The sequence below is a fragment of the Palaemon carinicauda genome, chromosome 14 (assembly GCF_036898095.1).
Source record: "Palaemon carinicauda isolate YSFRI2023 chromosome 14, ASM3689809v2, whole genome shotgun sequence".
NCBI lineage: Eukaryota > Metazoa > Arthropoda > Malacostraca > Decapoda > Palaemonidae > Palaemon > Palaemon carinicauda.
Window position 1 is genome coordinate 118,692,307 of NC_090738.1, and position 12,500 is coordinate 118,704,806.

Here is a 12,500-nt window from a genome sequence, read left to right on the forward strand (position 1 = left end):
TATATATATATATATATATATATATATATATATATAAATATATATATATATATTATAGTCACGAAAAGAAAAATGAAAAGACTTGATTGGAGTTAGTACCTTCGTCCATTAGGGATATCGACAATGTTGAGTTTGTCGATGTCCAATGGACATAGTACTAATTCCAATCAAGTCTTTTCACTTTTCCTTTCGTTGATATAACACATAATCTGTGCTCATCACGTGTCAGTTACTGTGATTTCTACATACACACACACACACACACACACACATATATATATATATATATGTATATATATATATATATATATATATATATATATATATATATATATATATATATATATATGCATTTTAAAGTAAAAGTAATGTCTTATACCTGGTTTTTGTCTTTTTTAGTAATAACTATATAATTTTCCCATTCTCAGAAGAAGCAGATGCCGTTTCGGATCTCCACGTGGGTCTCGCTATACCATAATTACATCGTATGCCGGTAGTTCTCTACCCGGGTTCACGGACGGGTTACTAAGGTGTGGTTAAGGGTGACTGTGATATTTAAAACGCCACTATAGTATTTTATCATACACTGATCATAGTCACAGTGATTAACTGCACATTAGATTTATATGGATGAAATTATGTCAGCATTTCATTGTGATCTTTTTTTTTTTCTTTTATAGCCATGTTGTATTCGGTATTAAGTGAACCATGATAGTTAAACAAGGTTCGATAACTCAATTCGTTCTTGTTTGTCTACAGAGACAACTGGTTAGCTCAGGAAGTAGTGTGCTATCTGTGTATGTAGGTTAACTTAGGGCATAACTAGCTACCTTAGAGTGTACTTGACTATTCAATGGAATGACTAACTCTATATTAGTTTATTGGAACACCTGGTTAACTCAATGCCTATTCTGTTATCTCCAGGGGTTGCGGGGAGCTTTTGGCCATTGATTGTCTCGGTAAAAGCTAGATGTTACCTGGTATTCTTCGTGGTAACTTGGTCAACTTAGGGGAAACTTATCTTATTTACTATATACAAAGTTAACTCTCTAGATAACGTGTCAACTCTTAAAGCACTTATTAACTCAATGGGATATTCTGAGAAAAGGAAGTGGTAATTATCGAACTATGAGGATGTTAGTGTCTAATTTCTTAGTGTTATTATTGAATTTTCAATTGCGACATTACAAAAAAAATATTGATATGCACTATTGTGATTAGCAGAATGTAATCTCTAATTAACCTCAGAGTAGTTATTTTTGTCCATTATTCTTTATATAATTTACACGTAATTTGTCCTTGAAAACTAGCTATCTCAAAACATTGAGGTCGAATTTTGTAAAAGGGAAGCATGATTATCATAATGATAAGAAAAAGGTCAAGTTCTTGACCAATTCTATGGGAGGACGCTGTTTTATATCCTTCTCTTATTCATTTTCGTTTGATTTCCTTACGTATTTTTTTGAATTTTAATTACATCTACTGTAATTAATCCATTGCCACTTTCTATTCATCATAAACTTAAAATACCATTAAGAGATGGCTTGAACCTTTTTATTAGCGCACATCTCTTGGGCACACCGTTTTATATTATTTCTCTTCCTTTTGCTTTTTTTTTTTGTTTTTATAGTTTCTATATGAAAGATTTATTTTAATGATACTGCTCTTAAAAAAATTCATTTTAATTGTTCATTACTTCTCTTGTAGTGGTCATTCCTTTATTTCCTTTACTCACTAGGATATTTTCCCCTGTTGGAACCCTTGGGCTTATAGCACCCTGCTTTTCCAACCAGGGTTGTAGCTTAGCTAGTAATAATAATAATAACAATAATGATAATAATATCATATGTTCTGGTATCAAATTTACTGTTTCACTATCCCAGTTTTTTAAAATCTTGCCAAGTCAACCATAGCAACAAAACTCGACTTCTGGATGCAATGCTGATTCTACGTTAGTACCCACGTGATGATAAAAACTCAATTTTATCAGGTTCGTATACAGATAATCCGTCAATGATGACAGACGTCAAAGAGATGTCATCGAGTGACACCTGACACCTGACACCGAACGACTTTCAGCACGTGCTTTTAGGTTAAACCTTCTCTGGCTGGTACATGTCTAAGGTATTTGCACGTCCATTTCAGTCTAGAGGCTGAATGGGTCCTTAGGTAAATGCGAGCAGGCTCCTTTAAGACTTCCTGTTCATATGAAACTCTATTATATGACTTTACCTTTATAAAGATAATAATAGTAATAATGATTAAAGTAATAATAACAATATTGTTGTTGTCGTTGTTGTTGACAGTAAATTTCAAATATACTTTGGTAATTTAGAGAACTAAAAAGATATTGAAACATTATATAAAAACAAATTTATCAATACACCCAAGAATGGTAGTAATACAAGAGTGGGTCGAAACGACTAGTCCTGGCCATAGTGACGTTACAAATGAAAATATTTTCTGGATACTTACATATGGTTATGTATCAATGTTACACATAGAGTTACATATAGAGAAAAATGGTATGAGATTAGGATTCTCAACAGAACCGGTCACCCGTAGACAAATTCTTAGGATCAAACTTGACTTAAGCTATTATCAGGAACTCTCGGTAACGAATATCCCCGTCTCCAATTTGCTATAAACATCCTTTACATTATAACTCCTCTAAAACCCTGAAAAAGGTTTTATATTGTTTGACTAATCATCAGTAAATTAAAATTATTCGAATTCCCTATAAAGATTTATGAAGAAATTCTAACAAGAATAAACATCCTTTGAATGGTTATCAGGATATCCCGAAAGCATTGAACACCCTTTATACTGTAAAGGACTCGTCACTAGCACAAGGAAATCTAATCAGCAGCTTGTCGTAATCTTTATCAAATCCTATTCACACATATATATATATATATATATATATATATATATATATATATATATATATATATATACATATATATACATATACAGTATATATACATATATATATATATATATATATATATATATATATATATATATATATATATATATATATTATATATATATCATATATATATACATATATATATAGATAGATAGATAGATAGATAGATAGTTAATAACAGTATCTATGCCACTGACCACGTGATCTTTGACAGCAGGTTGACATTCAAGCTACGTACAACTCTGATTAATGTGACCATAAACATTACATGTGCGACTTGTTCCAATGATAAATAAACAAATAGATATATGAATAAAACGAAGTTAAGAGTCTCTCTGGTATGTGAATGATGCTTTATAACTTATCCTCTCAGAACAAGATAAGCTTTAATGCATTTGGTTACAAACAATGTTAAAGAGTAATTCATTGAATAACTTCATACTATAAACTGGTGTCATAACCATTATGGTCAAAGGAGAGAGAGAGAGAGAGAGAGAGAGAGAGAGAGAGAGAGAGAGAGAGAGAATACTGCTTCTATAACTCCCCTGTTATTTCATTTCAGTAATTTTTAGCAATACAGTCGACCTGTATCTACATACATATCAATAAACATGGTTAATGATTAACTACACTGTATCATAAGTTATATATGAGAGAGAGAGAGAGAGAGAGAGAGAGAGAGAGAGAGAGAGAGAGAGAGAGAGATAAGTTCCATCAATTGTAACCGGTCAGGGTGTGCAAAACTAGAATCACTTCGAGTCTCTGTCAGTATCTGATAAAAGCTCTTATAATCCCTTGATATTAATCGTCCTACTTTTTGTCTAGGAAAAACAGGTCATTTAAAAGTTTTTGATATTTAAGACACTGGGCTAGGAAGTCGTCAGATATTTTGTGAGGGGGCAAAGATTTGTACCAAAGGCCTATTCTTGACCACTACACTAATGGATTCGTTGTTCATTTTATTGACTTGCCCAGCGGACATTTTATTCATATATGTCAAGTGTATGTATAGATTTCTGTTCCCTCATTTGTGTGTGTGTTTGTGTTTCAGGGTGGGTCGGTTGCGTGTTTCTCTGTGTATGGGAATAATCATAGACCCTAGTGAGTGTTTAAGTAAAATCTCCAAATTTATATCCTTTCTAGTGATGTGAATTGCAAATACACCTTGGTTGCTAAGAATGTAAAGAATCCAAAAGTCTATCTGCATTGATGTATATAAAAGTATTGAGCCTTATGATAACCTTAACATATCGCACTGTTGCTATTTAATCTATGGCCTTTAATATTTCACTTAGGTAATTACTTGTCATTTCATGACAGGTTTACCGATGCACCTTTTTCGTTCTTTTAATTAAAATTTCCCTTATTTCCTTTATTAATTTGTCTTAATACCCTAATATATATTACTTACTGTTATTAACGAAAAGGCATTGAATAACAAGAAAGAGAACGACATTGCATTTCTCTAAACAACGTAATTAAAAAATCCTAATCCTAGGCCAAATTAGCTAATTACACATGTTACAGCATACGTAACCATGGTAAGACAAAGTTTAATTTCATTCGGTGATATAGCAATAGTGACAAAGATAGATCTTGACATAGAAATCTACTTCTGTTGTCGTCAAGTCTCCTCTAATTACCAAGAGAGAGAGAGAGAGAGAGAGAGAGAGAGAGAGAGAGAGAGAGAGAGAGAGAGCAGACAGACAGAGAGAGGAGAATTCTTGTTTCAGGATACAATTATAGATCAATTTAGAAAATGTTAGCTAATATTCCTTTTATAAATTCTAAAGCTGGCAGCCGAGACCATAATACACGCTTATGCAATTCTTAACACTTATGGGCTAAATAGTTTTCAATACAAAGATTAAAAATCCATTTAGAAAAAATGTAAACAAATCAGGAAATAATAAATGTATTTAAAGCAATTCTATTAAAAACCAAATTAAATCTCAAGTTTTGTAGTCTGGGTACACAAAGTTCCCAGAAGTCGGGATTCTAGGATCATTAGGTCTTCATTGGTACACACGACCCCACCATCCTTTCTGTTTAGGGATGGACGCTTGGTGAAGGGGGCACACAGGTTCCTCTGTTGCGTCATTATCAGCCACAGAAGGCCCTCTATGGTCCTAGCATGAGAGGAAGGTGTCTCAGGCGCTGATCATGAGAGTTTATGCTTGGTCTTTCAAACTTTGCATGACAGCGTCGTGACCTATCCTTTGCTTCTGCTGTTTACTAGCAACCTTTAAACATTTAATAATTGCAGAACTAAGAACATTCGTATTTGCCATCTTGACGATAAAGAATGGCCCTTTTACTTTTAGTTGTTCTGGAAGAATAGACAACCCAGCATGTTCCTCCTGGCGAAATAGTATGTTGAATAACAACAATAGAAAAATGGCCAATTGTTGCCTGTAGTTCTATACATTATTGTATGATATATTTCAGGAACTATATATCCTGTTAATTACTTGATTAATAAAGTACTGTAGTATCAATATTAAAGATTAAGTTCGCCTTGTAAAATGTAAGCTGTAACCTATTTCATCGAAGACAATGGAAAGCTGGAAATTTTCTTATTTGCGAGGAAGAGAGTGTTGAATCTATTTTTAGTTAATTGCACATTCAACTAATCCCTGCATCTAAGAGAAAAATTCCAATTTAAGCTAGTAAACGTTTCGTATAGTGGGACATCCCAGAACTTAAAAAAAAAGACCGGAGGTACAGTAGATAATGCGTGCTAGGACTCTGGATAAAATAAAACACATTCAATCTATTTGCTTATACATTCATGAGTCGTAATTGTGCTACGATATAGGAAATCGATTAAATCTTGAAAAAAGCCAGTGAATAACATTAATTAATGCCGGGATCAACTAATGCCATAGTCTTTTACTCAAGGAAGAACAGTTTAAACTTCTGGTGAAAACCTCTCCTCTCTCTCTCTCTCTCTCTCTCTCTCTCTCTCTCTCTCTCTCTCTCTCTCTCTCTCTCTCTCTCCTCTCTCTCTCTCTCTGTATATATATATATATATATATATATATATATATATATATATATATATATATATATACAGTATATATATATATATATATATACAGTATATATATATATATATATATATATATATATATATAGTATATATATAAATATATATATATATACAGTATATATATATAGTATATATATATATATATATATATATATATATATATATATATATATATATATATATTTATATATATGAAAACAGTTTTGCTCTTCTAGAATTAATCAGGTTCTCTCTCTCTCTCTCTCTCTCTCTCTCTCTCTCTCTCTCTCTCTCTCTCTCTCTCTCTCTCCTCTCTCTCTCTCTCTCTCTCCTCTTCCAAAGTCAATTAATTTTCCCCTCTCTCAGAAATCGCCCCGAGAAGTCGTCGCACCCCTGTCGAGGACGTTTAGACTCTGTGGTGTTGAAGTCAACAGGTGGGTGTTGGACGGCGCCAGGTGCCAAGACCCCAGCTGTTTCTCGGCATTTATAGACCAACTGGCGACCGTAAACCAGCATTCCTTCTAGTTTGGTTTCGCGAGTACCGTTGCCTATTTATCAGGGCTTCGATTCTGCAAGGGGTTCGATTGCATGATGGATGAGATGCTTAAACTGAAAGATGGAATGGATGAAATTAATAAAATCTCTCTCTCTCTCTCTCTCTCTCTCTCTCTCTCTCTCTCTCTCTCTCTCTCTCTCTCTCTCTCTCTCTCTGTATGTGTGTGCTCTTACTCGACACCCTCTTAGCCTTACGTCGAGGTATAGGACGCAAAGGCCGAATATTTCTTGGAGTTTACATCCCTACTGAAATATCATTTCTCGTTTAAACATTCATTGAAGTTGGTATATTTCACAGGAATTGTTATTGTTAACGTATGTATAAAAGAATATAGGGCTTCACGAATCAGTGCATAGCCAATCGCTGATACATCTATCAGAATTCCCATTTTATTCATATAAACATATAAATCATTAGTTCTAAAACAGTATTCCATGTAAATAAATTCAGTTGAAGTTATATATTTACGTTTAGGCTCCCTGAAATCTGCAGCCCAAAAGTATCTCGAATATCCTGAGTAAAATAACTCAAGATTGTACTCACAATCGCATCAGAAAAACCGATCGTCAACCCAGCCAAAACCCTCGCTGGGTGCCAAGTATCCTTGAACATAAGTTACTGTGGCAAGGTCCGGCGATATGTAAACATTACCGAAATGAAGCAAAAGAGCTTCAATATAAAAAGCATAGGTGCAGAATATAATTTTATCATTGCTGCATGAAGTACGCTTCAGACGAACAGACAGACAAACAAAAAGGGCAATTATGTTTATCGCATTCTATTTGGTAACAAATATCTTCTATTAGCAGTTGAAAAATATAAAAATGGATTTTCTGTAAATATCAACTAGATCGATAAAATTCTCTCTCTCTCTCTCTCTCTCTCTCTCTCTCTCTCTCTCTCTCTCTCTCTCTCCTCTCTCTCTCTCTCTCTCCAGGCACAAAGTTGTGTATATATCTGTAACAATCCATCATTTATCTATTTCTGTTTATCTACCTATTTATAAATACATATGCAAAACTCTATGTATATGTATATATATACATAATATGTATATATATACATAATATATATATGTATATATATATATATATATATATATATATATATATATATATATTATATATATATACAGTATGTATATATGTACATCATTAATATATGTATATGTATATGTATATATATATATATATATATATATATATATATATACATGCATACACATATATGTATATATAAATATATAATTGTTTTAAACAAATGTCTTTATCTCTTCTAAAAGGACTGAAAGCAGCGGAGCAGAGCCTTCCAGTTCCTCAATAAGCCACAGGGGATGGATTTCCTAGTTCCACAACCTACTTTTTACCTCATTAGACTGTGGTACCAAGTCAGATAGAGAGTGTAACTTCTAGAAGCCTCACAATATCTGTGAGGTCACTCATGAAGATTTCCCAGCTATCATAAGCCAAGTCTCTCCACATCCAGACAGAATATTCCTGTCATTAATTGCCAAAGTATGTCAACATTCAAAATGATGCTGAGCAAAATAAGGAAACAGCAGTACATTGATCCTCCAGACGAATTTTAAGATGGTTTCACGCGTCTTCAAAGCTTTCTCCAGCAACGCTGACCAAACTCTGTTGAGATACTGGGGTACGAGCAAGACACCGCTAAAGAACCTTGATATAACAGCTCTCTCTCTCTCTCTCTCTCTCTCTCTCTCTCTCTCTCTCTCATCTCTCTCTCTCTCTCTCTCTCTCTCCATGATCACGTGTGGCACCTTGCCAGTAATGATCGCTGATGCCTTGAAATTGTCACTGCCGTGGTGACAGTCTTGCCTTCGCTCATTGCACTTATCGACATGAGATTAAAGTATTCATATCATAAGAGAAAACTTTAGGCAAATAAGATATTTATCGTTCTAGAGTACTCACCGGAGCTAAAGGTGAACCACAAGTATAACTGCGATTTCGACTGACTTACGACTTGCGTAAAATACTATTGTTTAGATGGTTTAGATTGATATTTCAGAAGACGTTTCTCCAAGTTTGCAGTAAAACTGGGCTAAAGTGTTAAAGGTTTAAAGGCCAACAATAAATGGAAGAGGCAAGGGACAATGCCACTGCCCTAGCAAGCAGGACAATACCTAGAGACTGATTATTTATACATATGATCAGCGCCCAAGCTAGGAATAGGGAGGTCCAGGCAATGGATGCTGATGACTCGAACTCCAATCTGGTGTTCACCAGTCAGAGACGTTACCACATCAGTCAAAATGTGTCACTGTCCAATAAATGATTCAAACAGTTTCATAATAAATAAGAGTAGGTAGTAGGTAGTAGGTTGGCCAGGGCACAAGCCATCCGTTGAGATACTGAGAGTTATGGCGTCTTTTGACTGGCCAGACAGTACTACATTGGATCCATCTCTCTGGTCACGGTTCATTTTCATTTTGGCTACACATACACCGAATAGTCTGGCCTATTCTTTACATATTCTCCTCTGTCCTCATACACTTAACAACACTTGAGATTACCAAACAATTCTTCTTCACCAAAGTGGTTACTGCACTGTAATTGTTCAGTGGCCACTTTCCTCTTGCTAAGGGTAGAAGAGACTCTTTACCTATGGTAAGCAACTCTTCTAGGAGAAGGACACTCCAAAATCAAACCATTGTTCTCTAGTCTTGGATAGTGTCATAGCCTCTGTACTAAGGTCTTCCACTGTCTTGGGTTAGATTTCTCTTGCTTGAGGGTACACTTGGGCACGTTATTCTATCTAATTTCTCTTCCTCTTGTTTTGTTAAAGTTTATATAGTTTATATATGAGATATTTATTTTAACGTTGTTACTCTTCTTAAAATATTTTATTTTTCCTTTTTTCCTTTCCTCACTGGGCTACTTTCCCTGTTGGGGCCCCTGGGCTTATAGCATTCCTCTTTTCCAACTAGGGTTGTAACTTAGCAAGTAATAATAATAATAATAATAATAATAATAATAATAATAATAATGAGTAAGTAATATGACCTACACTGGAAAGGTCCTCAGGTTGTTTTACTTGGATTAAAACTTGTGATTTTAGGGATTTATTGAAAACAGATAACAATTACCATGAACACTGAATAGGTTTACCAAAATGTTATTACTTTATCCCTCTATCACTGCAGAATTTAAGCAATTGCTGTCTTTAGTTTTCATTTTACAGCTCATTCGGAAGACCTGAGTGTTCATAAGTTACAGCACTAGTCAAATTTGTCTTTTTACTTTCAAGACTTTCTTAGCAATCAGCCAAAAAGATGCATCAATATAGCTTAGTTTAATAAATGGCCGCCTTACATTTTAAGCATAAATTATTTCCTTTGGGGTTCAACGTTAGTATCACTGAACAATATCTCAAAAAGGTTTCCTTTCTAGGCCGTTGTCAGTGTTACCGGAAACTTAGCAATAAGATACTCTCAGGGATGATTCGGAAGAGGTGCTCCTGCACGAGTCATCCAACTGTTTAAACGTTCTTCTAGACAGAGTTCTCCTCTCAGGCAATCAAACCACGAGAATATTGTTGAGTACATATTGTTATTAATAGATTCGAGGTACCTTAAACGCCCACACGGCACTTGTTCTATTTGAGTTGTCCATAACAGATGACAAGATGGGGGTTACTACTTATTTCTTATCAAACCATTACTTCATGTTGTCAACGACACCATGTACTATACTTTTTACTCTTTGAGACACTCTTCATTATCTTGTTAATCGTATGTCAAATACCTAAGTGAAAGGGGCATGTCATTATCGTAAAGAGCTTACACATGTCACCGACGATCTCAGGTTGTCTAACCAAGATGCCTTAGTTACCAGTGGGTCTTGATAAGTGTGATGTTATTTAATTTGATGCTCCTCATCTGAATATATCGAAAAACTAATTAGGACATATAAAATATTTTCCGCCATTTTAATCACAAATGAAAAACTACACCAGAACAGAGAAATTTTTTTTTCAAAGGTATATAATATTCCGTAAATCGCTGAATATAGTGCTGAATTTAGTAAATATTTCTCAAAGAGAAAATTGGCTACATTCTACCTAATTAACCACAGCATCTTGACCAAAGCTTAAGAGTTACTTCAGGACCTAAAATATCACAGCCAATACCAGCAACATCTATATTATACAAATGAAACTCTGATTGTTGACAGCCGTCTGGGAGAAGTAATAGATTTATTAAATCTATTTGGATTCAAATTGTAATATTGAGGAGAAAATAAAAATAGTGCAAACATACATACTTTATTACGAACATATCCACAACATACCAATAAGAAAATATACTGTAAATATATATGATTTTCCACCAGATCTAAATTGCGATGAATCATTACACTAGAAGCACTTGCGATGAACAATGCATGGACCAGATTCTTCATATTCGTCTTTCGAGACCCACATAGACTGGAAAGTTGAGAGAGAAGCCAAGATGGAACCACCAATCCAGACGGAGTACTTCCTCTCAGGAGGAGCGATGATCTTGATCTTGATGGTGGAAGGAGCCAAGGCGGTGATTTCCTTCTGCATCCTGTCAGCAATACCTGGGTACATGGTGGTACCACCTGACATGACGGTGTTGGCATATAAGTCTTTCCTGATATCAACATCACATTTCATGATGGACTGATAAACCGTTTCGTGCAATCCGCAAGCCTCCATACCCAAAAACGACGGTTGAAACAGAGCTTCCGGTGCTCTGAATCGTTCGTTTCCGATGGTAACAACTTGACCATCGGGCAGTTCGTAAGATTTGTCAATGGACGAGGATGCAGCTGCGAGGTTCATCTCGTTCTCAAAATCCAAAGCCACGTAACATAGTTTCTCCTTGACGTCCCGGACGATTTCACGTTCAGCTGTAGTGGTGAAGGAGTAGCCTCTCTCTGTAAGAATCTTCATGAGATAATCTGACAGGTCCCTTCCTGCTAGATCTAGTCTCATGATGGCGTGAGGCAGCGCGTAGCCCTCGTAAATCGGAACCGTGTGAGATACGCCGTCTCCCGAATCCAATACAATGCCTGTGGTTCGACCAGACGCGTACAGGGAAAGAACGGCTTGGATGGCAACGTACATGGCCGGCATGGCGAACGTTTCGAACATGATCTGCGTCATCTTCTCTCGGTTGGCCTTAGGATTTAGAGGTGCCTCCGTTAGGAGAGTTGGGGATTCCTCCGGGGCCACTCGTAGTTCGTTGTAAAAGGTGTGATGCCAGATCTTCTCCATGTCATCCCAGTTGGTGACGATGCCATGCTCGATTGGATACTTGAGCGTCAGAATTCCTCTTTTGGTCTGAGCTTCGTCCCCAACGTATGCATCCTTCTGTCCCATACCGACCATGACACCCTGGTGACGAGGGCGGCCTACGATGGAGGGGAATACGGCTCGTGGGGCGTCATCACCAGCGAAGCCGGCTTTCACCATTCCTGAGCCGTTATCGCATACGAGGGCACATTCGTCGTCTCCGGACATCTCGGTATTTTGAATCTGTCAAAGCAAAATATATATGTAAATTTCAATGGATAGATCCGGTGCGATTGGCGATGGGTCGAACTGAGACCCCAAGTCTGAGAGTTTGATTAAACATGCAATTACATTGTGACCTACACTGAAGCTTAATATTTATTTCTGTTAAAAATCGATTTAATTGAAGAAGTGACTGATTGATCACTGATAATTTTATACACGTTCAATTCACATGTAAGTTCACTTACTTGCTCATATGAAATAAAAAACTAAGCTTGCTGTAATGAATTCATTTACAGGGGAAAAATAAATACATCCTGGACAATATTTTCCATCACCAATATCTATCAGTTTTAGTAACAATTACAATAAATAAAAGGAAATTATCCGTGTCCTGAATAAGGCTGTAGTATGCCGACCGTATCCCTCCACGAAATTAATAAAAAATGCATATTTTTTTTAAGATTATCTTCCTG

At 35.6% G+C, this 12,500-nt stretch overlaps 2 protein-coding genes across 2 annotated transcripts in view; both read right to left on the minus strand.

Moving 5' to 3' along the window:
• Positions 1-12,500, minus strand: part of LOC137653653 (actin-5, muscle-specific) — a 181,839-nt gene that overhangs the window by 53,900 nt on the left and 115,439 nt on the right. The window lies entirely within an intron of this gene.
• LOC137653652 (actin, muscle-like) overlaps positions 10,872-12,500 on the minus strand; it is a 3,201-nt gene continuing 1,572 nt past the window's right edge. Inside the window, exon 2 of the mRNA XM_068387225.1 lies at positions 10,872-12,045. Within this exon, the coding sequence (XP_068243326.1) occupies positions 10,900-12,030 (1,131 nt within the window). The 5' untranslated portion in view covers positions 12,031-12,045 and the 3' untranslated portion in view covers positions 10,872-10,899. The remainder of the gene's footprint in view (positions 12,046-12,500) is intronic.